The sequence below is a fragment of the Apiospora marii genome (assembly GCF_038362585.1).
Source record: "Apiospora marii strain CBS 49790 chromosome Unknown utg000009l_segment0_segment0, whole genome shotgun sequence".
Classification (NCBI taxonomy): Eukaryota; Fungi; Ascomycota; class Sordariomycetes; order Amphisphaeriales; family Apiosporaceae; genus Apiospora; species Apiospora marii.
Window position 1 is genome coordinate 1,853,477 of NW_027117381.1, and position 26,244 is coordinate 1,879,720.

Below are 26,244 nucleotides of genomic sequence, written 5' to 3' on the forward strand. Positions count from 1 at the left end.
TCCAGGAAGGGTTTCAAGCTATTCAATGCGATTTTTACAAGACTAACGACATCTCTGAACTTCGCAGACGATTTCTTTGGGGTTTTGTTTTTCACGAAGCAGGGCTGGAGCCTTAGGACGCGACCGAAGGACAGTGCAACCATCAATATTCTATTACATCGGTACTTCTGCCTCATGGTTGCCTAAGTACCCATGCTCACCGAAGATTGTGGTGCGCGCTCGTAGCCGCAGAGCCTCAATCCTCATTTTGTCTTCCTGCAATCCATCCCCCCTCAATAATATCCCGGATTCTCTCTCTTTGACTTTCCAACCTCAAACATGTCAGGTCTCAACAAAGGCGAACCAGAATTTCACCTTGCCGTTTCAACATTGAAAATTTTGCCTAGATGGTCTCTATGAATCACCAGGTGTCAATTGAAGCAGGCTACCAACACTTAGCAAATTGCGGGAGGGGTCATTTGTCCAACAAAACTTCCACAGGCAACGATGGAGGTCTCACACAGGGGCGATAGCTTACTCACTGAGGAGTCATATGCGATACTGAGCTGAGATTTGTGTGAACTCCCGTGCATTTTCTTGGTTGAGGCTGGCAAGTCGGTCTCAGGAATGGCAAGATTTAGTTACGAGAGTAGAGTAGAAGGCAGAAGCCCTACCAGGTATGAATGAAGGATAATTTTAGATTACGGGCGACCCCCTAAAAGGGCGTCTCCCTGCAAAATGTCCCCATTAAGGGCTCCCTCACCGAGATGTTTTCGAGCTGAGAAGAATAGCAGTTCACAGGGGGGGGGGGGCTCATGAATTTAATAAGCTGATGGACACATGTAAGCCGCCTGAGGAGCGTAGCACCATCTTGGCTGCACGTGTGCCCTTTCTGATGCTTACCTAACAGAAATATGTTGGTAAGCCGCATATGCAGGATGTGTATCAGCTAGGCTGGACGTTTCTTGACATATCTGGATCTATATACTACATGTATGTCCCACTGTTTATTACTCGCCCGATATAGTCTACACACTTTGCAAAGAAGAGGCAGAGAGTGTGTATGGTGGTTTCGACTGAATGGGGTTATATGAAGGTCCATGTCGACTTTGGTGATTGGAGAAGTGGCAGAGCTTCTTACCTAAGCTTCTCGGAAATTCCAGGACCATCTTCAAGTCACCGGATACGATACAGCTGAGTCTTGTCATAACTGCCTTTGCGAAAGCTGAGACGCGATATTAATGACGGTGGCCAAACAGCAAATGCTGGAGGCAACCCTCGGTCTTGCCGAAAGAAGCCGCATAGCTCAGCCACACATATTCGCGCCACGCATACTTCAACCTTCCTCATGAATGGCAGAGTTGATATAACTTGCCACCCCCCTATTTGAGACATGATCGAACTTCCTTCGATCCCTTTTCGCGAAAATCGGAGCGATTGGAGATGGCATCATGAGCGTACGACTCATTTTCGCCTCTTCCAGTCTTGCCACCGGCGCTGGCAGTGGTGCAATGCAAAGGGCAACTACCAATCACCTGGCAATGGCAGGTAGTTCTGGTCAAGCACATGTCAATCACAACGAGAGGCGGTATGCCAGTAAAGGCAGAGGTCAGCTTCCGCTTCTTTCGCAATCGGCCCGCATCAGCCGTGGCACTCCCACCAGCTCGCACAGACTTGGTTGATTCATCGCCAGTGGACGGCGGTGAAGGACCTGTCCGCTGATGACCAGGCCAATAGTTCATGTCAGCGGACTTAGGGACCGATCTTCGGATTATCGCTGTGCATACTACGGGTTGCCAGCTTGGCACTAACTCCGGCCCCTGTTGACAAGGGGTAGCAAACACAAGCATCACAGGAATCGGCTACGTAAGACGGCGAATGGGAAAGCGGTAAAGAACATCGGCATCGTGCCCTACGATAGTTGAGGAGGCCCTGCGTACCTGATAGGATGATGCTCGGTATTGACGAGCTTACGAAGGCGAAGATGCGGGCTGCGCCTTATGAACACTAGCATCATATTGGTCCTGATGCGAGGGCGAGGTCCTCGGTAAGAGGAAGGCAACCTTAGCTTGCCTAAGCTACTACAGGGGATATGACTGTTCGTCGAGAGATCTCAGAGACCAGCATCGTGAAGTACACTTTGCGCCCTGGCTGCCTGGCAGGTTGGTTCAACACCCGATCCTGGATTTCCATTCCTTGCTTGGCGGCAAATAACTTTGATAATGATGACTGTACTTTCTAGCAGGTTCTTCCGCGGTAGGACTCTGTGACTAACAAGTCGCCCTGGCCAGGTGGACATTATGACTCCATACAAGGCATGAGCGACGATATGTTATACCTGAGTTGCCCTTGGGGCGACTCTCTAGGCAGTCTTGAGTCACCGGGCCTCGGTGGTCTTACAGCTGGTTGTATCTTCGGTCGGGTATCCTTGCACAGCTTTCTCGATAATCTCTTCCGAGATTAGGGCAACTCAACATGTGAATCTATTCCCTAGCTAACAAGGCTACACTGTGATACAGCTAGTTTATTCGGATCAAATTTTGGTTCAGATGCCCTGATATCCGCCCGTCGAGAGAAAAGGGGCTTGCGGAAAACTGGTACCCAATCAACTACGTTGCTGGATGTGCCAGAACAACCTGCCAAGTTTCATCAATCAACCAACGAACACCGCATCCAGTGCTGCTACACCACTCAATATCTGCGCAGGCGAACAATAATGTGGGCTGTAGACGGAGCCATTCACGAAGCTTGATGTAGGTGGCTGGCCACACAGTTCTGTCAATACGTGCTTCACTAACGGTGTATCGTATCGTTTTCATCACACAATACACGCTTTCTTCAGCTCCCTACCAATAGCCATTCAGCCATGATTACTCATAGACAGTGTGGCCTATAGCAAGATTGTTTTCAGTCAGTGCTTGTGCATGGTTGGAAGACCATTGCATGCTTGAACACAGGCAACTCCCTGCCTCCCGGGCTGCAGCAATTGACACGTGGTGGTTTTGAGCGGCATGGGGAGTGGCGGTTATTGATGTTGGTCAGTCAATACTGTATACATAGTGCAAGTGTTACCGGGAAGATGGACGAGTTGATTAAAGGCAGCGTGAGGCAGACGACCTGCCGTTTGGTTATTGGCAAGGCCCATGGCCCAGCTGCCCAAGCTTCCCGTCTGGGCGGCCCCAAGCATATACAACGTCACGACCCGTGGGGCGATGTTGATGCATATCATTGATCACGAGCCACTTCATGGATCAGGCTGCATCTTTCAGGCTCTCTCTTCGTGGATAGGTCTTTAAACATCATGCGATTGCCGGAGACTCTTCAGGGCCTCTACAGGTCGCTTATTTTCGGGACTCGGTTCGCTCGCATATCCGTAGGTAAATATCATGATATTAAAACGATGCCCAAAAGATGCCCAAAATCTACGGCTATGAAGCTGACCATATCTGCATGTCTACCCATTTAGAAACCCAAAGCCAGCACATCGTCAATTTGTGTGCCTCCGGACGTGGTTCAGTGATTTCGCAAATCAACCTGATTGGGCCACTTCTATCAATCCACGTCAACAGAGGGACAAAGGTTGATTGACAGTTGGACCATGCCCAGTGGTAGTAGCTACATGCTATGCCCATATCCGACACGGTGGTAGATGGCTAGCCGTTGATGTGAACTTGCAGGGCAGCTTGCATCCTAGCACAATACAAGGCCACTGTTCAATATCAGAAGGCAGCAATTGAATCTGTATCAAGTTCAGGTATATTTGATTGGAACGTACGCCGTCTCAATGTGGGAGCACGACCTAAGGAACCGGCAACCAGGACTGGGGCATCGGGCATGCATGGCATTCCTCATAAGGCGCCCGGTCACACGGCTGGAGGAGGTTACAGCACATAATTGCGGTGGCAGTGTATGATTTACTATCTGCGGAATCAATGATATGATGTTAGAGGTTCAGTACGCACAAACTAAACATAGACACGGTGAATGTTGGGTCCCGTAGCTAGTGACGGGATCGTGCCGATGTATGCATCGTGAGGCTCACCGGCAGCCCGGTAATGCGTTGGGCATGCCGCGGGCGAATCGGGAGTCGGCCTGAGACATCCAAGGCCCCTTGTCGGAGAGGGGTCGCCATTGCCATCCATGAACGAGCTGTCTGCCTCATTTTATGATGGCTCATATTTTGACTGGGGGCGGAGTCTCGGTGGTCCCTGTGCGCCTCAGCCTCCCTTCAATACCATGAGAAAAGCATAATAAATATTGGGTGCTCCCATGCTTGTTTTTATAAAGTAGATATGGTATACGGAAACGTCCTATCAACGCCCTGCTTTGATAAGTAGTATGCGAGAGGCAGTGAGACCCAATGAACCTACCTTAGATCCCAAATTCTTCAACGACAGGGGAGATGCAAGTGCGCAACGTCATCATTACGGTAGGAGGAGCTCTGTTTAATGGGAAGAGGAATTCTGCATTGGGCGCGGAGAGTCCTCAATATACATGCTGCTACCCAAATAACATCAGGAGTTCGAGAGAGTGTTTCATTCATTGGACTGGGATTTGGGGCTCGCAGTATTCACCGATGAACGCCTCCTATGCATCTTCCTATGCATCTTCCTATGCATCTTCCACCGCCCTTCAATCTATATATGTGCCACGAAACAAGCCTAATGCGTACCTAACACGGACGATGTTTCTTTTGCCGGCATTTCACTTAGACAACTGGCGAGTAAGCCTCGCAAGGCAACCAGAAAAGCATATAAAAGCAATGCTATTACACTCAGGGGGGGTATATCACGGACAGTAGCGCTCTGGCCTCTGCTCTGACGACACATCCACCGAGTTTGATATTCTCAGAGGAGCGACCCGGGCAACAAGTCGTCAGCGAATAATACCAAGACAGCAGAGAGTGAAGCACTGAATAGCATGGCAAATATCAACTGTACAAGGGTAAACCCTTGGGCAGACGCCTCCTGGGAGCCCTTGGGCGGCGACAGCCCGACCATTTTCTTCATAGGTGCAATGCCTTCTTCGGCCGCTGTTTTGAGGCCGATCTTCATGCCCGGGATGTTATCTATACTCCATGCGTTCTTAAATGCCCAGTATCTAAGTAAGTAGCCATACGAGTCAGTGAAGTGGCACGGCAAGTAACTTTGGGTAAACAAGGCGGAAAGTTGATTGTTTCGCCGAATTGAAGAAAGGAAAAGAAAGACAATAATAAGGCGACAAGCCCGAGCGATATGATTTGCTTAGCCTACCTGGGCATGCTCTCCTTTTCGTTCCCAGCGGCGTACTTGGCCCCCCTGCGCTCAAAGTGCTCGAGCAGGGTGGGCCGGAACTCCTTGAAGTCGTAGAAGGGCACCGAGAAGCCGCACGAGGAGGCGGCCTGGTGGACGTCGACGCGGATGATGCTGCGGCTGCCGAAGACGGTCTCGATCTTGTGGTCGGCGACGAAGGCGTCGAAGGCCGGCGTGCCGCTCTCGAGGACGGAGCCGGTGCCGTAGAGGCGCAGGATGCGCGGCGGGCCCTCGAAGGCGTGGAACATGATGGTCACGCGCCCATTCTCGTACAGGTGGCTGATGGTCTCGTTGCCGGAGCCCGTCAAGTCGTGGTACCAGAAGGTGTGCTTGTCCGGGACGCCGAAGCACTCGCCGCCCTTGGGCGAGACGTTCACGTGGCCCCGGGCCGAGAGCGGCGCCGTGGCGACCCAGAACATCTTCTGCGCCCGGATCCACGGGATCATCGAGTCGGGGATGGTTTCGTAGAAGACGCCCATGATGTTCTTTTATCTGGAAACAAACATGTACAAGTGTTTGGCTCGTATGGTTCCTGGAATTGTGCGAGAATGACGGATGATGGTCTTTTCGCGGCGAGCTTTGTTGTGACCAATGCCGAGGCCGGTAATGTAGAGTCATGTTCCATATTCGGGGTAGGTGGGGTAAATCGTCAGCATCCCCGACTTAGACCTTGAAGCCATTGCACCCATGCTATGTTTTCTTCAGTCCAACTTTGTGTTCTTTCAAGTAAAGACATGGATGGATATTGGTACAGTTATAATACTTGGGTTTCATTACCCGGCCCAAGCCGCAAGATACCGAAAATACTGATAGGAGCCCAGTCGTTGTGTAACGGTGTCCAAAACTCCTGGATTGACGACATCTTGATAACTGCCTCGCTAGATCTGGCAGGAGGAAAATGATGACGACAATGATATTGGAGTAGCAACTGTTAATAGTTATTGTGGCGTGATTTAGGTTGCTCTGGCGGCATTAGAATGGCAACATCCCATCTACATGAGCTACACTGAAGGAGGTGAGTACGAACATGCATGTAGGCTACAATGCTCATTTCATATCCAGAAAAGCTTCTGATCGGTGTCTTTAGTAATTACCGCTCATCATAAGTCGATGCGTGATCCAACAGGACCATGGATTCCCTCAGCCAACGTTGGCTCATGCGAAAGCCCGGGCATCCGATGCGGTGCTGACCCACTCCCGGCTTTCATCGCCGTCTTCTTCGGCAGCACCGCCGGCTTCGGTGCAATGGGCGTCAAGAAGCTTACCAAGAACTTCGCGGACCACGACGATGTTATGGAATTCCGCATACTTGACAGGAACTAGGAAGATACCTAGTACCTAGATCATTGAGCGAGAGTGAGGACGAATGTGACTTGTTCCTGCTGAAGGTAGATGCTTAGGTCTGCCTGGAGGCCAGCTGCCCGGAGGTAGGTAAGCCTTTCTTTTGGACTGGTGGGGGACAATCATTGTTCAGAGGGGAGGAGGGGATACCTAAGTAGCCAAATTGAAGCTGTTTTTCGTAACAAGTGGTCGAGTGGTAAAACAGTCGATCATGCCCGGTGTGGTTGGAGCCGTTCTCTGCGGCTTACCAGCATGGGTTCGAGTGCGGTCGTGGCAGGCTTCTCAGATACACTTCTGGGTTCTACCTTCACAGTAATTCCGACATATGTAGGCTTCCCTTCTGGGTTCTACCTGCATGCGAGGACATCTCCTGGCGGGAGGTGTGAGCATGATCCACGACAAGCTCCCACTTGTATTTTTTTTCTTTCTTTTTTGTGCATCTTTTTTGGCATTTGCTCTTGCTGATTCCGTTCAATTTTCTGCCTCTTCGCCAAATGTATGTTGTGTCTTGTTTCCCACTCCGAGGATTATCAACGTGTAGGAGGAGTACCGCCTCGGTCCGCAAGCCCAATATGCGAGGAGCCATTCCAACCAGACTGGCACATACGCCGTATCTGCCATCATCTCATGCGCGGCTCACAGAAACAGAGTCCTCACGGAGCAACATGCACGGCGCAACCCTGGGGAGCTCCCCCCACCCCCAAGCCATCTTTTCCCAGGCTCGTCGATGCAACCTGATCGGGGCCTTCCCGGCGCACCTGATGCATGTCGTGTATTTGTCTGCGGATCCTCGAATCCCTGGACCGACGAAAGTCCCTACTGTCCAAGAAGGATGACCAGCAGATCCTGTCCCTGGCATCGTCGCCAGGCTAGCTAGCCGGCGGTTTGGGTGACGATGATAGCAACTGCATAGCCATGACTGTGAGCAGAACTGCTGTCCTCAAGAAAGTGACAAGCTCCTATCAAAAAGCTTACAGTACTTTTTACCACGAAGACTGGTATGGCGAGATTCTTACAAACACTGCAGCATTGGAGATATTCCACGAGGAAGGAATGGCCAGGAGGCCTGGGATCACAACCCCAAGATAATGCGCTTTCTGCAATTAAAACAGATCAGGCCTTTGGGGTCTTCAAAGGTTGCCGAGCTGTATGGAGTAGAAAGATAATAGATATGTAAGGCCAGTGTTGGAAAGTGATAGCATAGCACTCAATTCAAGAACCGAGTCTCATCAGATATGGATTCTAGGAGGGCATGTAGTAGTAGTGAGTGTATCCCCGGACCGGATGCCGTAGTGGAGTCCTCTTTCAGTGGAGGCGCTGGGCCCCCACCATCGGGTAAAGAGCAAGGATCGTCAAGGGACTTGGAGCTAGCCTCCTACCTAATGCATACAATTGCGACATTCCTACCAGACGACTTCGCAGGCTAGTCAGTCAGTCGTCGTCAACCTCATATTCTCCAGCAGGCGCGAAGCGTTCTTAACATTCAACCGACGCGACCCGTGCGATACGGAAATCGAACTTGTCGCGCACACTTGCCCTACAGTCATGGCGACCACGGGCTCGCCGCAAGACGTCAACATGTCGCAATCCCCGCCAAACCCACCGGCCGAAGACGAGCCCAAGTACGGCGGTTACTCGCGATTCGAGATCGAACTCGAGGTACGCGCGAACCTCCCTTTTCCCTTTTCAAAAGACAATGCCCCCTACTTCTTCTATCTACTGGAAGCTGCAAGTCGGAAACAATTTGAGAGACAATTGATACTGACATGAACTTTGGTTGTCCTCGACAGTTCGTCCAATCCCTAGCCAACCCGTTCTACCTCAACCATCTCGCCTCCCAGAAGCTGCTCTCGGAGCCCACGTTCGTCGCGTACCTCGACTACCTCCAATACTGGAACAAACCGCCGTACCTCAAGTTCCTGACCTACCCAGGCCCGACGCTCAAGCACCTGGAGCTCCTGCAGCAGGAGAAGTTCCGAGAGGACATCATCAGCCCGGATCTCGTGCAGGTCCTGGCCGACGGCGATATACAGGGCAGCCTCGACTGGTTGAAAGAAGAGTGAAGAAGAGTAGAGATATACCCTAGAGACAAGCATACGAAACCGACGGTCGATCACAAGTACATAGCAGCATGCTAGTTGCGGTGCAAGAAGTGCCCATGCCCTCCATCTGAGCATGGGTCATTTTGGCAAAGCTGCAACACGGCCGATGGGGTTCTTATCGATATTTACCATTGCGAAAAGCCCAAAGGGTGGCCGAACACCGACTTACGGATCTGCAAACCAGTGCATAATCACAAAGTACTAGCCGCTGGACGAGACCATGGATCAGGTCCTTTACAGAAGAACGGGTGCTTTGAGTTGAATGCTGCTATTGGGTATTAAGACTATCGAGACAGTCTTGATGTATATAGAACATCTTTCACCAAGCATGCGCCGCTGTCTATGCAAATGCAAACAATAGAAAACACCTCCAAAACCATTCCAACGCCAGCGCTATGTGGTGCCATCCTCGTCCAAAGTCATGTTGCTGTACCGATATTTCAGGTGATCAGAGGGGCCATCCATGAACATTATTCCTCTAGTTTTCTCTCCATCGACCACCGCATGTCATGCACTGTATCCATTCTGTCAGCTCTGTGTCCATCTTCGACCCATTCCTCAACGCAAAGAGGAAAATATAGTAGTGACGTACCTTGTAGAAGCTCGTCATGGGCTCATCGGCAGAGCGAATCTGGACTTGGAAGTAGGCGGCCTGGTTGCCGTTGCAGCCCTCCTTGGGACATTGCACCGACGTCTTGTCGGCATTGTCCCACTCGCCCGGTCCGCCGAAGACGTCCTCGCGCTCCTTGCGCTCAAACTCGCGTCGCGAAAACATGGGCGTCGTGATTTGGTGCTGGTAGGGGCATGTTCGGCACTCGAGGCGGTTGCGGCCGGTATCCGGAGACAGCGACACCGTCAGGATGTTGGAGCAGTGGGGGCAGACTGGTTGTTTATCGCAAAAAATGAGTCAGTTTGGAGGCACACATGCTAGGTGGGATGCAATCGCGAGTATTGCAGACGGGAGAGAAGACTCACATAGCAACATTTTGCTGAATTGGTGAGGAGACTGAAGCTGATGGGCAAATACAAAGCTATTCTCTGGCGTTCCCAGGCCGTATCGACACCGGAAATAGTATAGCAGCTGGTTGTGGCTCTTTGCGACAAGAAAAGAAGACTTCAAATCGGCTCCATGGACTTTTATTCAAGGTTGCCCATGGGCTTGTCGCCGAAGTTCTGAAAGTTTTAGTGGAGCTTTGGACATGCAGCTCATCCCGCCGGAGACCGCTGAAACTATTGCACCGCTAGGGGTCCTTGCTGCACATAACGCTGATCAACCCCTTCCTCCAGCGACCTCCCCTAACCTGCTGTACCTACATACCCCTCCAATCTAAGCCCCGCGCTTACGTACTAGGAGAAAGGAGATCCATCGATGGTTGCACGTAGAAATCGAAAATAGCACATGTCAAGTTGTCGCGCTGACATTGACGATGGGATTGGATGGCTGCCAACCAGCCCAACCGTTGCGCCAGACCTGTTCCAGGTACCTAATCAGTGAATGCAAGCAAGTGCGTGCAATGCGTAGGCGCCAACTCGGGACCCAGCGTGCATCATTGTTGTAGAAAACAGGCCCAGACTCCTCTCTTTGAACATTACCCACGGAGAAGGCGGAGCACAGGCAACAAAGGCGGGCGCTTGTGTGTTGTTTTAATCCTCCCCCAAATGCAAGTGACGGCGGTCTAGCCGTAGAGCCCAAAATCAATTTCCAGGTAGCCTGCGTCCTAGCGAACTGAGCTCCTATTCGTTTCAGACCGAACCCCCGAACACTTAGGCAAACCACACCCGCCCTTACTTACTTGCATCTGCGACTTCAGTCCATACATTCTCTTACCCCCGTTTTTCCGTCAGTTCTACTTCCAAAAGACGCAAACCACCTGCACCAGCCAAGAAAAGAAAAAAACATGGCGGACGATCAGTACGACGGCGCCTCCGTCCAAGAGCAGCTCGTCGAGGCGTGCCGGCGCAACAACGCTGAGCTGCTGCAAGAGATCATCGAGAACTGCAAGTCGGAGGACGAGATCTCGGACCTCATGAACAACACCAAGAGCGTATTGGGCAACCATTTATACCACGAAGCCGCCCTGCAAGGAAACTGTACGTTTTTTGCGTCGTCTTGTCACCGCTACTTTTCACACCACCCCCACGTCACATACACACAACCTTCTATCTACCGCGACAGGTTCAGACTAACATGATGACTGCTATCGCCACATAGGGGAAGTGATTGACATGCTGCTCGACCAGCCCAACTTCGAGTGCGACCCCGTCAACCGCATCGAGGGCGACACCCCGCTGCACAGCGTGATCCGCTGGATCAACAGCGAGCCGGCCGCGCAGCGCGAGTACGGCAACGCCCTGGTCAAGATGATGCTCGAGGCCGGCTCGGACCCGCGCGTCAAGAACAAGGCCAAGCTCACGGCCATCCAGCTCGTCGACCCCACCAACAAGGAGCTCCGCCAGATCATCCAGGACAGCGAGTACGCCAACCTCAACCAGAGCGACTTCGTGTCCGCCAGCGACGTCAAGCCCTCCAACGACGTGCTGCCCCAGGATGACGAGGACGATGATGACGCCGAGTTCAGCGGCAGCGACGACGAGGAGCGCGCAGAATGGGAGAGGAGGAGAGCCGCCCGGCGGTAGACGAAAGGGAAACCCACAAAGAAAAAGGAGGGATATATGTGCTTACTTGATTAGGCAGTAAGCCGGTCGGCATTTGTTGTTTCGGAGTTCAGGGACATGAGCCAGAGCCGTCTTCCCCGTTCCTGAACCCCCCTTTTCGATTCAGGAAAAGGGGATGGCGTTTACTTGGTAGAGACTTGCATTGGTCGGAAAGGACTGGGACCGGACGGAAGTTGATGATTGACGCCACATATAGACGAGAGAGACACAGCGCACGCAACACATTATTGAACCGTTAAAGTTGCATGCCAGCCACTTGGAAATTTGCGATCCTCGAGAAATCGACGAATGAGTTGGTCAGATACTACAGCAAATTCCAGTGATTCCCAACATAGCCACAGCGAGCAGACGACAACATTTGAGAGGATAAGGTTTCACGGTAACATACTGCGGTGTTGGTACACAGAAGTCTAATGTTTAGTATATGCAATGCTAAGCTGTATGTTCGAGGGTATCAAGTATTCGGTCTCTAGGGGTTCGTCGCATCCAACAAGGTGTATGTATGTACGCTGGCCTGCTCGCTCGCTGCAATGCAGGTGCCTTGGTCATTACCAGTCCCGTAACTCTCGCTATAGTATATTCCCACCAACGCCATATCCCTTAAAAAAGTCAATGTTTTGCGTCGTATCCTTTCATTCATCGTGGACACCCGTGCTAAGTCGGAGTCGTTATTACCCCCTCCCTTAGTACATCAAGAACGCCGCAGTCGCCGCGATAACACAGACGAAGATGATCGGGCCTTGCAACCCTGAAGCAGCAGACGAATCGGAAGAACCCTCGGGCTGTTCGTCGATAAAGGTCTCGTTCATAGTCGTGGCCTCCATCTCCTCCACCGAGAGCGAGCCCGACGCAATCGCCGAGAGCTGGCGGCCAAAGGTGGCAAGGATGTTGGTGCTGCGGCCCTCGGGGCAGAAGACGACCTCCCAGCCGCCGCCGCTGGGCACGATGAAGGTCGAGGTCGTGTCGTCGAAGGCGAAGCTGTACGCGTCCGGGCACATAGCCTTGGCCCGCCCCGAGTATAGGCTCGGCTTGCAGACGCTCGGGTCGTCGTACTTGCCGGTGCAGCAGTCGCTGGGCGAGTTCGTGGCAGCGCAGGCGCTCTTGCACGGGTCGAAACCGGGACGCTGCACGTTGTCGTCGGGGTAGGGGTACACTCCGTCCCCGGGCTTCTCCGGGAGGAAGGCTTGCAGGTCCCAGGGGCACCACTTAGACACCGCCTGGTTGGTCTGTATGTCGTCGTACGGCGTGGGGAAGCTCGAGTTCGTATAGAAGGTCCCCGTTCTAACGGGATCCCTCAAGTAGCCTGCGGTGGCTATACATGCTGCATTAAGCAAGTTTGGCGGGAAGTTTGTCGTGTTTGGCGCAGGGTGGTAGACGATTCCCAAAGGGAGATTGTACCCGTCGACTAGCGAGATGTCATAGAACGTCTGCTTCCGCGTCTCACCGCCAGCCAGGTTGAATTCGGCAAGAGTAGCTGGAGGAGCCCCCTGACACTTCATGTTAGCGTTTGTCGCACTGCATTCGGAGGACATATTGCAACTTACACTATAGGCACACTCCAGCTTTCCGAAACAATCACCCGTCATGCAGGTTGCAGTCGCACTGTCATCGCCAATGGTACAGTTTGTTCTACCCCAGACCCGACCTTGCCAGTCGGAGCTTACGGTCAGATTCCTCGTTTTACCAGGACCAAGCGCGAAGCCGCTGGACTCGGGAGGATCTCCGAACTGGGTCGCGATACCTGGCCACAGAGTATCTGGGCAGCTGTTTGTAACTTTCAGAGATATCGGTCTGTCGCGTTTGGATAGGTTGCTTTTCGGCTTGAGGTGCCGCATACGGTTGTTGAGATAGTTGAACTTGTACGACTCATGGTTACTGGGGTATACTTTTGCTTCCGTACCGGGAATTTGGGACCCGAGTAGCAGTGCAGTAGCTACCACGGCTTTATAGTTCGACATGAGGCCTCGAGAGCTGACTTTTTGCGGTTTTGTTTCCATCATGCTGCGATGCGCCGCAGTTCCAAGGTCGAGCAACCAGGAAAAGAAAAGAAAAAGGTATCCTGAAGAGTCAAGGTGGGTAGCGCGGCAGACTGCGTGGTCTGCAGCTCCAAGGGCGAAAGGTATATAATATCGATTGAGGTTCGCTGTTTGAGCAAGAGAGCATGTTACAGGCTCAGCGAGGAGGAGCGGTGATTAGGGTTCTTGAAGGTTCGCCAAGACTAAGACAATTTGGCAAAGGCCCTGCTTTCAGGAGTATGCTTCGTCGTCTGTCCAAATCAGGGCGCTGCATACATGTATCCAGATTATGGCATGTTCAACGGCGCCAATGAGAATACCCCTGAGCCAATCAGTACGTCTGTTTCAAAAACCAGCTTCGAAGTCGCACAGCGAATGACGTAGAGCGAAAGCGAGATGTCAGGTTTAGCGCGCGTTCGTTGTCAATCCGGACCCCAGATCTACCATCCAAGTAATGGATCCCTGTCTAGACCTGCAAGCATCGAAACCTGGGAACCCGCTGTATCGGAGGGAGAGAGCGCCAAAAAAGATGGATCGTAGCGGTTGGCGGTAGGACTAAGGGTTTGAGGTTATATCGAAAGTCAGAGTGAGAAGAAGTCGGCGATGGTGACCATCGCTGGTCTCAACGCTCTTCGCAACAAGAGCATTGCTTCCCAGAACATCAATGTTGTGATTCCCAATGATCTGGCCAGGAACAAGCAACCAATGACGCAAGTGGTCGATTTGGAGGTTGGCAGCTGCAGTCATTATCCCTGCTCCCCAACCGCACCAATGCAAGGGGTCTTAGGCTAATAAGTTCATCATCCCACCTTCTCGCTGGCAGCATCAAATCTTAAAATCGCCTTGCATGTTGACTTGTCAATTTTTATGATCGTTATTCTGCCAATGGCAAAAGCTTTCAGATAAGCTATTGCAGCCGGTCGCATCATCGTATCTTCATTTTCATTTGACACCTTGCGCTGTTCGATATTAACGCTCATCAAATAGTTGCTGGATCTTTAAATAGGTCTAGTATACACGAAACAACGACAGGCCATGCGCCTGTTATGCTTTCTCTCCAATATTGGTACCGTCTAAAGTAGGTGTACATGCGTAAAACCCCAACCCAACTCCTGGCTGTCTTCGTATTGACGACAAGTGAAAAAAAACTACGGTGGTGTATGGTGATAATGCAATGTGAAAAACGGGGTCGAGAAGTTTACCACGATGTGTGTCCCCCGTCAATGACCATGTTATTACCCGTCTGCGAGTGAGTCAGTATCTCCTACTCTCTCCAGAAGAAATTCTTCATCCATGATCTTACTTTTAGGATAAGAATAACGGGAGCGGTGGTGAACAGCAGGGCGGGGGAGGGCTCACCATGAAACTACTCGCATTGCTAAGGAGGTAGAGGCAAGCGCCCTTGAACTCGTGCGGCTCCGCGAGGCGGCCCATCATGTTCTCAGCCTCCCACTTCTCGCGGAGCCCGGGCACCTCCTCAAAGTTCTTCTCCACCATGGGCGTGATGATGTGGCCGGGGCTGATGCAGTTGACGCGGATGCCGCCGGTGCCGTCCAGCTTGTTGATGGGGCTCCACTCCATGGCGAGGTTGCGCGCCAGCTGGATCACGGCCGCCTTGGACGAGTTGTAGACGGGCGAGAGCAGGCCCTTGTTGGCGACGGAGCCCGACATGCTCGCGATGAAGCACATGGACCCCCGGCACTTGTACTTGTTCATCTGCCGCGCCGCCGCCGTCGCCGCCATGAACACGCCCGTGTAGTTGATGTCGAGCATGCGCGCCGCGTCCTCCTGGCGGTACTCGAGCGCCGGCGTGATCTGCTGCACCCCCGCCGCCGCCACCAGGCCGTCTAGTCGCTTGTGTGTGTCCGCGATGGTCCCAATGGTCCGGTCCAGACCCGCGGCGTCTTGCACGTCCTGTTGCCGGTAATGCAGCTGACCGCCCCATTCGGTCGCGCGACGCGCGGCTTCTTCCCAGCGCCTGTCGACTTTGTTATTGCGGTCGAGACAGTATACTATTCAACGGAAAGAAGAACGACGCGTTAGTCGACCTCCATCAAGTTTACACATAGGGAGGCATTTCGCATATAGTTAGGTAGCAGTGTGTTAAGGGATATATCACTTACCATATCCACCAGCCTCAGCGAGCCCCTCAGCTAATGAAAGCCCGAGACCGCGGCCACCTCCAGTAATAACAAACACGCGACCGGTGAGGTTGAAGTCCGCGATACGTCTCTGTGCGACGTTGACGTCCTTGTTTGGAGCGATCCCAACCATGGGGTTCTCACGCGGGTCAGGGTTCATGGGCTTAGGCGTTACTGGGTTGGCCGGCCTGTTGCCTGAAGTGTGTATTGTGGCATGCTGCTGTGTCCACATGGGAATAGAAGCCCCTGCGGCAGTCGTACTTGTAGAAGTGGTAGTTGCTGTTTTGAGGGCGCATTTTGTCATCGGGCCATGGCGGGAGACGCCACGTGCTATGCGCGAACATGAGTACATGTTGTAGGTGTTTCTTGGGTATGAAGGATAAGAGTCAATGTTTGGGTGTGTGAGCGTATGTATTTACACGAGAGCTTCAAGTAGAGTTCGGATCTTCGACTTTACAGCTACGTGGCTACGCGTAAGATTTATACAAGTCCGACTGGCAGCAAACGACGACGACATCGTCATAGTGGCGGTGCATAGGACACTTGGTGTGCTGTCTCACCTTGGACAACAAAAGCAGCACAGACTTCACGATCTTGGAAACGTTAGTACCTATGCTATTAGATTCTCCCCATGTTCTGCCCGGAGTCTAGGCAGAGAATCGAACAGCAGAGAGAGCAGGAGGCGTCAGTAACCAGCCGGAGCAGAGCGTCCGCCAATTGTAGCCACGTTTCCCTTCCGACTTCCGACCCAGCAGGTAGTACCTGGAACTTGGGGGCTGTCAGGCTGGTACGCCTCAGCTTCGTTTGTTGGAAGGCAATGCAGATGGAGTAATATCGGCATCAAGAGACACAGACGCTGACGCTGGGCTGGATGGAGCCCGTGCCAGAAGAAGGCACTGCCGGAATCTCACGAGATGATGATGTTGGTTGCTAGGTACCGAAAAGAAGAAACGCGGAAGGATTTCGTCGTAATGTCGCACACCTCGTTGCAGATCTTACAGGGCCAAGATTGGCACACGCCTTCTACGTCAACCGCTTCTTAGCTGGCTCTCTTATCAGTAGTACCTGACTCTTGCTTTGATTTCGGGACCTTGGTAGCTACAGTAGGTGACACTTGGACGACCCGACTGCTTAGGTATGTTCAGAGAGACCCCGGATTAGCATGCCGAGTGGCGCCAGTCTGACAGATAGTGCATGCAAGCTTGGGAATAACTGGACCTCCCAAAAAGGTCCATCCCCCGCCAGCCCGCCTCAAGGTTAAGTTGGGGTACAAGTCGATCCGGGGGCCCGGATCCGTTGAATAAGAATTGGCCTAATTTTAGAGTGGGCAATGCCCCAAAGCCCTACCACAATGGCGATGTTTGTGAGAGGATGGATGCATGTATTATCGAATACAATATACATACCCATGTCCCCAAAAATGGCAAATTGCAACGAGGATGTGCTGATTTCGCACCATTCTCCCCGAAATTTAGTAATCTCGATCCCCCGGACTCGTCGGAATGAAAGCTCCCCGAAGCTGGCGTCTTCCTTGCTCTTATCGAAACATCGAGCAAATGATAGGTAGAGTATCAAACGTGAAGCGAATAGGAGTCTAGTGCGACGGTAAATCCCTGACGTCATTGCCCCTTCCTGCCAGGGCCAGAACAAAGAACCCCAAGATTGCCCATGTTGCCTTCTGGCTGCCTCTCGAGATGGTCAGATACTCTGGGCGCGTATTCACATATGTACAGCAGGATTTGGAGTAAACGAGAAATGAGAAATCAGTTGCCTCGTCTGCTCGCTGCCTCAGCAGAAAGCCTCCCATGCAGGGGATCCGTCCCGCATGTAGCTCGCAGCTCGCAGATACCCCTTTGCGTCCGGCTGCTTCTACCCGATCTCGATGGTTGTTCTCGATCGGAGTGTTCTCTGAGTGTAAGGCTGATGCAATTGATTAAGACGAGCTTCCTCAGTTAGTAGTGTCTTGGATGAAGCTGCCACGTGTCGTTTCTTAATACCTTCGGGTATGAGCTGAAACGTTAAAGTGGGAAAATATGACGGCTGAGCACGATTTCATTTAGCGAAATGTGATTTCATTGAGTGTCATCCTTGGCCTGTAGAGCAACATTTGGTTCTCTCGCAAGTCATATCGCCATCCCTAGCTATCGTACATGCATATTCGGGGGTTTGAACATCTCAGATGCCCTGTCTGTTATCATTTCCTCCTTTTACCCTTTTCATTCTGTTCGTGAAAACCACACCAGCAACTTGCAAAATCCCGGGTGACTACTCAGCTGGTGGAGGAATGTTCTCCCGTTGATCAGTCATACCACCTGAGAGGCCGCTCGGTCTCGGTGTGGCCTCTCCCTTTTCGACGACTTTGTGTCCCTCGACTTTGTTCATGGAATCTTGGCCAACCCAGTGGTCCTTCAGCCGCAGGTCGTTGAGCATCTCGTTCACACCTTTGACCTCCCCTTCAGAGCCATGTGTGGAGGGCTTCGGGGGTGGCGGCAGCTTCTCGATGGTTGGCGCAGCTGGTGCGACGTCCGAGGCCAGTCTCTCAAACTTGACGACAGCCCATTGGTGGGCAAGGGACGCTGACCACTGTCCGGGACTTCTCTGTACTGGCATGAAATTACCAAGGCGGTCCCGACGCTCCCACTTCTGCTGCAGCATGCGTGCCAGGCTCTCGGAGTGAGGAGCTAGGATACTAACGCGTGCAACCGAGTGCCAACCGGAGAACTTGAAAAGGTTGAGTCGAACTTCCTCGAATACGGCAATGGGTGCGTGTGAACTAGGAACGTAGTCCATGGGTGGTATGCTGACGAGCTTGCGCGCGTTGCCATTAGATCCCAGGCTTTGGTGCGAACCTGGTGCCATCTCGCTCTCGTCATCTGGAATTTGCTGGGCTGGTGAAGATGCCTCTTCGCCTTCATTTCCATTCATGCTGTTCTCCATTAGAACAGAAATGGGAATGTTTTGTGCCTCGAGAGGAGGGTTGGGCTCATCCTTAGCCGCCAGGCCTTCCTCGCCGCCACTGGCTGTAGTATTGGGGGCATTGTCCTGTGCTAAGCTAGGCTCCGATTGTCCAGGATCAGCAAGACTCTCTTTGATAAGTTTTGGGAAGTAATCTTCCTTCCCCTCTGTCTGGCTCTGGTAGTCAGGCAGCCGTCCCAGGTTGGACTTTCCAAACACAATCTGATCGCTTCCCCATCGAGGATTGGCATTCTTGAACAGCGTGATGTATGCCAACTGACCAATTCGCGAATCGGAGTCGTTGAATGTCGATCGGTTACTAGTCACCGAAGCATCTTCCTCACCAGGCCAGAAATGGCTCTTGATGTCATTGTAGTGGTACAGCTCGCTGGCGTCAACACGCGCTGGTCGGGTAGACCAGCCTCGACCACCCCCTCGACCATCCCCACGGCCAATTCCTCCGCTGAACCCAGCTCGACCACCGCCGCGGGTGCTGAACCGTGAATTTGCAGGCGAGGTGCCATTGCTGGGTGATGTATCAGCTGGCGCGTCTGCTGTGCCTGCCTCTGCGGCAGCACCGCCAGGTGCTTGTCGCAGCTTATGAGGTGGAACGTATGCTGGCATTGTCTTCCCTTCGCAGTAGAGTAGCCGAAATTTCCTCGTTGCTGTGTGGCATCTCCGGAGCATGAGGAGATGGGAAATTGGTCTCCAGAGAATTCAAATGGTGGCCGTTGCTTGATTGCAACAAACGGAAGGAGTGTGGGGTTTGGAGAGGCAGGTGCGACTGGCCTCAGGAACCGATCCGTATTAAGATTAGGCAGCAAACGAGAGGGGAATCAATCAAGTACGTCCAAAAAGCTGATATATCTCTTCCAATGTCTGCTTTAATAGGTTTGAGTAAATTATGTATCTTGATCGTTGTTACGTTCGACGCCAAATCACGCCACAAATGTACCTGATGCAAACCTCGGCTGAGCATTTCTGTTACTTCAGGTTCAATACCCCTCATCCAAAAAGGGCCGGGATTAGCAAATAAGCTGGGCATTGTATGCCCGCATCATTCCTCTTACTGTCCTGCAATATCGGAGTCGATTGACCAGCCAAAGATGTCGTTACAATCGTTAATTCGTATTGTGTGGGTAGATACCTATGTAGAACTTCCTAGTAATTGATGTTGAGTCATCAGAACCTAGGATCGATCATGAATGATAAACCCAGATTGTTCTTTCCTTACAAGTTCTTCTGGAAGAACCCGAGCACCGTCTTGTATCCGCGAACGTACTCCTCCTTGACGCGGCTGTCCTCGAGGTCGCTGCGCGCCGCCATCCACCCGTGGATCTGGTCGCCGAACGTCTCGACGTGCTTGGCGCCCGACAAGTTGGCCTCGAACTTCTTGACGTCCTCGACGGGCTCGTCCTTGGAAGCGAGCATGCACAGGGGCACCTTGATGTTCTTGGCGTCCTCGGGCTCGACCATGGCCGGGTGGCACTCGACGCCGGCCTTGAAGACGTTCTCGGGCGAGGCGACCACCAGAGACACGACCTTGCCTCCCCAGCAGTACTGCAGAGCTATTAATCAAACCGTCCTAAAAACGGGGGAAGTACGGATATACTTACACCCAGGATAGCCCATTCCTTGACCTCGGGGAACTTCTCCTTGGCGGCCTTCATGTAAGCTGGGACCTTTTCGGCGACGCTGGGCGGAGGGAAGCGTCCGAAGAAAGCGCCAAGGTTCTTTTGCTTCTCCTCGGTGTCCGGAGGGAACCTGGACAGCACACGATATATTGGTGAGCAAAGCCGCATTTCTCCAGTAAATTTACTTGATTTCAAGACAGCGACTCACCACTCGATAGGGGCAGGCTCGCCCTTGAACCAATCGGGCATCACCACCTTGTACTTCTGGTGGTCGTCGGAGCTGGACATGATGTCGGCACCCTGCAGGGTCTGGGGATAGTAACCGAAGATATCGTAGATGACAAGGACTCCCTTGGCTGCGTCCTTGGGGCCGGTGACGTCTAATTGGAAGAAAACAGCTGTCAGATATCCGCGTGCAAGGAGTCAGGAGTTGAACCATGCTCTCTTACATGACTTGAAGCCTCCAATCTCTTCATAGCTCCCCTTGTTCTGGTAGCCCTTCGATACGACGGGCGGGATGTTGCAGCAGGCCTGAGAGTGGCCGCCCTGTGCCGGCATGGTCGACATCTTTGCGGTTTGGGTTGTGTTTCTGCTCTGGAGTAGGATTTGGGTGGTTTGGTTTGTTTGTTGAGTATAGCTTCTGGTGGCGGGCAGTCGATTTCCTTGGGCGTTGAAAGTGGAGGAGGAGGAAGAAATGGGCGGCGAGCTTGGCTTATACGTGGTGGGGGCAACGGCTGAGTTTAAGAGCTGCTGGCTGCTACGAAGGGCGGACGCTGCGCGGGAGGAGGCCGCTCTGCTGGCAGATCTAGAGAAAGCCATAACCCTTTTTAGTTTCCATGAGGCGTTACTGTATGCAAAGTGTGAAGCTTACAAGGGTGCTAGCAATCGGTCAATTGGCCCCTATTGGCTTTGTAAACAGAACATACTTCACATGGCGACTGCAAATGCAGCTTCGAAGCAAGCAGGCAAGATCCCATGAAGTTTCACACTCGATAGCTACAGTGGATGCCCGGCTTCCATTAGTGAGGGGTAGTAGTGGCATTGGAGCTCCCTTGTCGTCAATGATACGACTCCAAGGTGGGGTCGGCAGCGCTGATGATGTCACCCTATACCGAGGCATGGTGGGCAGCCATTGGTTGGAATACTATGTGCATGTAGGTTGGAAATTCAACACATCGATTGATGGATTGATCCTCTACCCTCGCATCGTGGTATTCAGCCAAGACGGCGACCTCCCTGATATCACATTCGATTTCGAAGTTGGTCCTCAATTAAATAAAATGTATTAAAAGTGACTGGACAGACAATGGTATCATTCTTCCCGTACAATCCAATACCAAAGCAAAACCTGTAGCTTGATCGCAAACCTCCCTCCCCGCCTTTCTGCAAACGCCCATCCTGTGTTGTATGCTTAATTTTGCCTTGGAAGCTCGTTTGGGCCCCTTTGCCCTCGATACCTACGCTTCAGCAACCCCCTGCATAGAGTCGAGGTGCTTTAGCGAGTTGAGTATACGTTCTACTGCCTGGTCCCCATCCGGCAAGATCTTCTTGATAGCCTCAGCCAGCAATACCGCATTCCCCTCGTTGTCCGCCACGGCCCGCGCCAGCGGCTTGGCCCACGACAGCCTGCGCACCTCGTCGTCCTTCTCCCACTTCTGGAGCAGCCGGTCCGACAAGTTACGCGCCCCCGGGTCGCTGCTGCTGCTATTGTGGCTGTCCCTCGTCCGCTCGTACAAGATCTGCGTCGTGATGACGGCCGCGCGCTCCGCCTTCATGGTGAGCCGCTTCCGCGCCTCCTTGAAGCCGAACCACCGGACCTTGTTGGTCTTGTCTTCGTCGCTCAGCCGCGCCGCGTCCGACTCCCCGTCCCCGCGCGCGGGCTGCGCGGCATAGAAGTAGACGTGCCGGTGCGCGCCGGTCTTCTTGTCGTCGTAGCTCATAGCGTACACGACGTCCCGGTTCACGCTGGTGATGGTCTCGTTGTCGAGGTTGCGGCGCACCAATTCCACATCGTCGGCGGTTTCGGGGCTGTCCAGCACAATGCGGGTGTCGGACAGGAGGTACCGGGGCTTGACCTGGACGCCCGTCTCCTCCAGGGTTTCGCGCAGCGCGGCGTCAGCGGGGCTCTCGTGTAAGTTCCTCCGGCCCTTGGGGAGCTGGTACGACTGGTGCCTTGCATTCCAGAAGACAAGGACTTGCGGGCCACCCTCGTCCCCTGGCTTGTCTCTGACCGTGACCGTGCCGAAGCTCATCAAGAGGCTTTTCATGTCGTAGCATTTCGCCGTCTCGTTGTTTTTCTTCCAGTCTTGGGCGTTGTACGACTGTTTGTTAACCTCTTGTATTTCCCACTTCTCATCAAGCCTCGATTTCACCTCGTCATATTCCCGACGGGCAGTCTCGTCATCAATACACGCGGGGTCCATCATTGCTGGTGATAGCGATGTAAGGGAGTTATTTTTGGCAAATCGCGAGTGCCGGAATGGTCCCTGGCAGTTGTTGCAAGGGAGAAAACCGGGTGTATTATCGCCTCTTGGTCTGATTAAACAGTTTCTAGAGTAAATGATCGATGGGATAAGTGCGGTGGATTAAACAGTCTCAACCGAGCCAAACGAAGGGTTTAGTTGCGAGAGGTAAGAAAGACAAGATGGGCCGGTAGTAGCTGACCTTCAAATACTCGACGCTCGGTAGGGTTGTGCAAGGCGAAAGCCACTTGGTCAAAGAAGAAGTGGTGTTATTCTGGCCGTTTCTTTTCGAACACTGAACGACAAAGGGGATGGCGATATCCCTTCGTACGTGTAACCAGATGTGGAATGCTTGTAATAGTCACGATCCTAACGACATCCAACCGCAGGTTATCTATACCAGCATTTCCCTGCACAAATGGCGAACTGCAGGAATGCTTTATGGCAACCATCCTTTACGAGAGCTCATCAGGCTCAGTCATCGAGCGTGCATTCTGGCAAGCATTCTTCGTCTCGAACCAGACGTCTTATGACAATCGTTTGATGGAGCTGAAAGCCCATGTGTCGCTCACTGATCGGCACAGTATCACTTTCCATGTGCAAGGTAGGCTTATCGGTCTGTGAAGCACTGCGTGCTTCAGGACTCGAAAGGCTCTTTGATAGAAAACCACGAAGTGCGCGTAGTCTTGGCCTTTCAACTAAATCGAAGCAGGGGCACAGACGGGAATCTATAACTTAGCAGGATTTTCTAGATCTAATATTTCGCTTCAACTTATACAGTCCCAACTGCTGAAATCGTCGAGTTCTCATAATGCCAAGACACACGATGCTTCATACCCCTGGCTAGTCTAGCCGGGACCCAACTTAGGCACCACGCTCAGCTTCGACAAACTGCACAATCGTCTCGACATCCACGACCTCAAAGGGGCCCAGATGCCACCCAAGCCCGACCTCCTTGTTGTTGGGTGTCCGCACCGCCGTGCCGAGCATGTAGTCCGGGCCAAGCGAGCGAAGACAGATATTGGCATCATCGGTCTTTTTGCCTTCAAACGTGACCTCGTGCGTCGTGATGACCTCCCCCGTCCCGTCGGCCCCCTGCTGGAAGGCACCGCCCTCCGCCGTGACCGGCTCCGGCGCGCGGACCTCGACGAAGTTCAGGTCGCCCAGCCAGGGCGCCAACAGCGCCTCGCCCGTCATCTTGACGTAAGCCTCGCGCAGGCACCACAGCGCATAGAACCGGCGGAGCTTGGCGTCGGCGACCGACTCGGACGTCGTCGGGCCTCCGTTCGTCGAAGCCGAAGCCAAGGCGGCCGCCGAAAACTCGCGGCTCTTGAGGTACGCCGTCTCGCCGCGGCCGAAGACGTCCGAGTGCATGTCGACAAAGTAGTCCCAGCCCTCCTCGCGGACCATGCGCTGGTCGCGGTCGCGGCGCTCGCTGACGCAGACGACATCAACACCGACGTCCGCCTCCGCCTCCAGGTCCTTGGAGGTCGCCACCAGTGCGACGAGGCCGGCCTGGTGCGACACATTGAACCGGCAGGGCTGCTGGTCCGCGGTCCCTTCCGCGACGTAGATGGGCTTCTTGTTGGCGTCGCGCGTCAACTTGGTGGCGGACCAGGGGATCCCCAGCGTGCGCGCCAGGACGTAGTGCTTGAGCAGGTGCGAGGCCAGGCTCATCTTGGCGTCGCGGACGAAGAAGTACTTGAGCACACCCGTGCGCTCTTCGGGCGTGAGGAGGGCAAGAGCCCTCGGTGCCTAGAGTGAATCGGTTAGCTTTCTGCATAAGACATCACTGGGCTGCAATGTTCGGAAATTGAAATAGAGCATATGTGTAATTGCTAAGCAAGACGGAAAACAACAACAAAGATAACTCCAAGAGTATCCCGCCGGTTCCGGAGCTCGGAGTACCCGGACAAGGAGGATAGTGGTGGAGCTTACGGCCTGTTCAAGATCCTTCGTTTTGGCCGCTTGGGGCCAGAGATCACGAGTATCTACTAGCCATTGTATGATGGGGGTGTTTGACGAAGCCATTGCGCCGTCTCTAACATAAATGTACTAGACCAGAATTGAGCGATGTTGTGTGAAGATGGAAAGAATGAAGAAGGATCCAAGCTTACTCGCTTCCTGAAGTCTGGTTTGTCTGATGAATTGGTGAGCCTGTAAGTAAGCAGCAGCACATGCGTGTACGCTCAGCCATTAGCTGAGCTTACTACTAGGTGGGGCGGATCTGCTTGCTTGGCACCTCGACAAACCACGCCTTTGGATCAGTCCAACTACTTCCAGTATAGTAAAAAGGCTATAGGCCCCGAGGTGAACGGGCTTTCCCGTTGACTAGTCCCCCCTTTTTCAAAAGTAGCTGCACTAGGGGGCAGGCCTCTGCTGAAATATACCGGTCACATTTCTTCAAGAATCAAGGTGTTCTGGTATTAGTACAGTAGTATTCGTTTATGACACTTGCTGTCAATGGAGAAAGTCCGGTCTATTCCTGGGGCCGCTTGGGGGGCTTATCGTGTTTCCACCTTGCTACGCAATACCAGCATCACCAAACATCGTCGGTGAGAGCCGCCCTTACACTGGCGGGATGCGACCAGATTACATTAGCAAGTCACATTCTCACATTATGCTCATTCATCATATGGGTTACTGTCTTTTTATTATGGCATATCTCATTACCTTGTGTAAAGCATTACCATGGGAATCATTACTCAAAAAGTCCATGTCTCAGTGACCCTATCGCTAGCCAGTGATGCTATTGCTGCCACAACTCCATGCCTCGTTAAAAACAAACCGCAGGATACTAGTCCAATATTGCTGGCAAGATGTTCCATCTCTTACCAGCTCTCCCATTCATTGCCAGCAAATCACTCCTGGCTGCTCCACCCCCAGATTCCATCTCTCAGCTGCTTGGTACTCACCAAGAATGATGTCGTTGATTTCCTCGCCCAGGAAGCAGTCATGGTAGCGACCTGACATCATATAGTCCCGGAGAGAAGCGGGCGTGATGTTGTCTGATGATGGGGGTTGAGAATCCGAAAGCCGGGGGACCTTGGGACTGAGTGGAGGAGAGGCTGGTGCTTCGGGAGGAGAGGCTGGCATCTGACACCGCTTGGATCGCTTGGGGATGTATGCTGCTGCCTTGTTCTCTTTGCTCTTGAGGATGTCGCTGCTGTCAGAAGACGAGGTATTGCCCTCGGAATTGGTAAGAGGAGGCGAGATTGTTCTTCGAGGTCGAATCAACGGCTTGGCGATTTGGCCTCGACGCATTCTCATCTTCTTGGCCCGTCTGACATGCTTGGTTCCGTCTAACCCAATGGTCGCATTCAGAGGCTATCCGTTGTCATCATTCTGTCGAAGTCTCTTGGGATACTTGGCAGACTCCTCGCTTCCCTTGCGCTGGGATTGACTTGGTTTGGTAGCCATCTTGACCGACTTTGTCTGAATGAACCTCGGGTGAGTTGGTATATATGCGGTGATTGATTGTTGATGTAGAAAACAGCTATACAATGATAGACGGGTGCAGGCTGGAGTAGAGGTTAAGTGTTGAAGAGTGGTAGGATGCTCAGGGGTATAGGTTCCCAGTAAGTAGTTGATTGGCGGTATGGTGTGTAGATGTCCAAGAGGAGAAGAGGGAGATGATGGTCAGAATTG

General features: G+C 52.8%; 13 protein-coding genes across 13 annotated transcripts; 3 read left to right on the forward strand and 10 right to left on the reverse strand.

Moving 5' to 3' along the window:
- Positions 1-1,361: 1,361 nt before the first annotated feature.
- On the reverse strand, positions 1,362-1,721 carry PG985_012127 (uncharacterized protein; the record flags this gene model as incomplete). Its single annotated transcript, XM_066831894.1, has 1 exon — positions 1,362-1,721. The coding sequence occupies one exon, from the start codon at positions 1,719-1,721 to the stop codon at positions 1,362-1,364; it is 360 nt and encodes a 119-aa protein (XP_066679944.1).
- Positions 1,722-4,826: 3,105 nt separating this feature from the next.
- PG985_012128 (uncharacterized protein) lies at positions 4,827-5,749 on the reverse strand (the record flags this gene model as incomplete). Its single annotated transcript, XM_066831895.1, has 2 exons — positions 4,827-5,079; positions 5,232-5,749. 2 exons carry the CDS (start codon positions 5,747-5,749, stop codon positions 4,827-4,829), a joined length of 771 nt encoding a protein of 256 aa, XP_066679945.1.
- Positions 5,750-6,380: 631 nt separating this feature from the next.
- Positions 6,381-6,593, forward strand: PG985_012129 (uncharacterized protein; the record flags this gene model as incomplete). The annotated part of the gene is made up of 1 exon (XM_066831896.1): positions 6,381-6,593. The coding sequence occupies one exon, from the start codon at positions 6,381-6,383 to the stop codon at positions 6,591-6,593; it is 213 nt and encodes a 70-aa protein (XP_066679946.1).
- Positions 6,594-8,156: 1,563 nt separating this feature from the next.
- Positions 8,157-8,674, forward strand: PG985_012130 (mediator of RNA polymerase II transcription subunit 31; the record flags this gene model as incomplete). Its single annotated transcript, XM_066831897.1, has 2 exons — positions 8,157-8,270; positions 8,402-8,674. The coding sequence occupies 2 exons, from the start codon at positions 8,157-8,159 to the stop codon at positions 8,672-8,674; spliced, it is 387 nt and encodes a 128-aa protein (XP_066679947.1).
- Positions 8,675-9,191: 517 nt separating this feature from the next.
- Positions 9,192-9,698, reverse strand: PG985_012131 (DNA-directed RNA polymerase III subunit RPC10; the record flags this gene model as incomplete). Its single annotated transcript, XM_066831898.1, has 2 exons — positions 9,192-9,595; positions 9,689-9,698. The coding sequence occupies 2 exons, from the start codon at positions 9,696-9,698 to the stop codon at positions 9,192-9,194; spliced, it is 414 nt and encodes a 137-aa protein (XP_066679948.1).
- A 913-nt stretch (positions 9,699-10,611) lies between these two features.
- Positions 10,612-11,350, forward strand: PG985_012132 (uncharacterized protein; the record flags this gene model as incomplete). The annotated part of the gene is made up of 2 exons (XM_066831899.1): positions 10,612-10,804; positions 10,926-11,350. 2 exons carry the CDS (start codon positions 10,612-10,614, stop codon positions 11,348-11,350), a joined length of 618 nt encoding a protein of 205 aa, XP_066679949.1.
- A 722-nt stretch (positions 11,351-12,072) lies between these two features.
- On the reverse strand, positions 12,073-13,389 carry PG985_012133 (uncharacterized protein; the record flags this gene model as incomplete). The annotated part of the gene is made up of 2 exons (XM_066831900.1): positions 12,073-12,876; positions 12,934-13,389. The coding sequence occupies 2 exons, from the start codon at positions 13,387-13,389 to the stop codon at positions 12,073-12,075; spliced, it is 1,260 nt and encodes a 419-aa protein (XP_066679950.1).
- A 1,213-nt stretch (positions 13,390-14,602) lies between these two features.
- PG985_012134 (uncharacterized protein) lies at positions 14,603-15,897 on the reverse strand (the record flags this gene model as incomplete). Its single annotated transcript, XM_066831901.1, has 3 exons — positions 14,603-14,647; positions 14,764-15,416; positions 15,528-15,897. The coding sequence occupies 3 exons, from the start codon at positions 15,895-15,897 to the stop codon at positions 14,603-14,605; spliced, it is 1,068 nt and encodes a 355-aa protein (XP_066679951.1).
- Positions 15,898-17,810: 1,913 nt separating this feature from the next.
- PG985_012135 (uncharacterized protein) lies at positions 17,811-19,124 on the reverse strand (the record flags this gene model as incomplete). Its single annotated transcript, XM_066831902.1, has 1 exon — positions 17,811-19,124. The coding sequence occupies one exon, from the start codon at positions 19,122-19,124 to the stop codon at positions 17,811-17,813; it is 1,314 nt and encodes a 437-aa protein (XP_066679952.1).
- Positions 19,125-19,730: 606 nt separating this feature from the next.
- PG985_012136 (dienelactone hydrolase family protein) lies at positions 19,731-20,701 on the reverse strand (the record flags this gene model as incomplete). Its single annotated transcript, XM_066831903.1, has 4 exons — positions 19,731-20,060; positions 20,117-20,264; positions 20,343-20,514; positions 20,584-20,701. The coding sequence occupies 4 exons, from the start codon at positions 20,699-20,701 to the stop codon at positions 19,731-19,733; spliced, it is 768 nt and encodes a 255-aa protein (XP_066679953.1).
- An 890-nt stretch (positions 20,702-21,591) lies between these two features.
- PG985_012137 (NUDIX domain-containing protein) lies at positions 21,592-22,560 on the reverse strand (the record flags this gene model as incomplete). The annotated part of the gene is made up of 1 exon (XM_066831904.1): positions 21,592-22,560. One exon carries the CDS (start codon positions 22,558-22,560, stop codon positions 21,592-21,594), a length of 969 nt encoding a protein of 322 aa, XP_066679954.1.
- A 900-nt stretch (positions 22,561-23,460) lies between these two features.
- PG985_012138 (4'-phosphopantetheinyl transferase A) lies at positions 23,461-24,627 on the reverse strand (the record flags this gene model as incomplete). Its single annotated transcript, XM_066831905.1, has 2 exons — positions 23,461-24,351; positions 24,535-24,627. The coding sequence occupies 2 exons, from the start codon at positions 24,625-24,627 to the stop codon at positions 23,461-23,463; spliced, it is 984 nt and encodes a 327-aa protein (XP_066679955.1).
- Positions 24,628-25,443: 816 nt separating this feature from the next.
- On the reverse strand, positions 25,444-25,866 carry PG985_012139 (uncharacterized protein; the record flags this gene model as incomplete). The annotated part of the gene is made up of 1 exon (XM_066831906.1): positions 25,444-25,866. The coding sequence occupies one exon, from the start codon at positions 25,864-25,866 to the stop codon at positions 25,444-25,446; it is 423 nt and encodes a 140-aa protein (XP_066679956.1).
- Between the last annotated feature and the right edge of the window lie 378 nt (positions 25,867-26,244).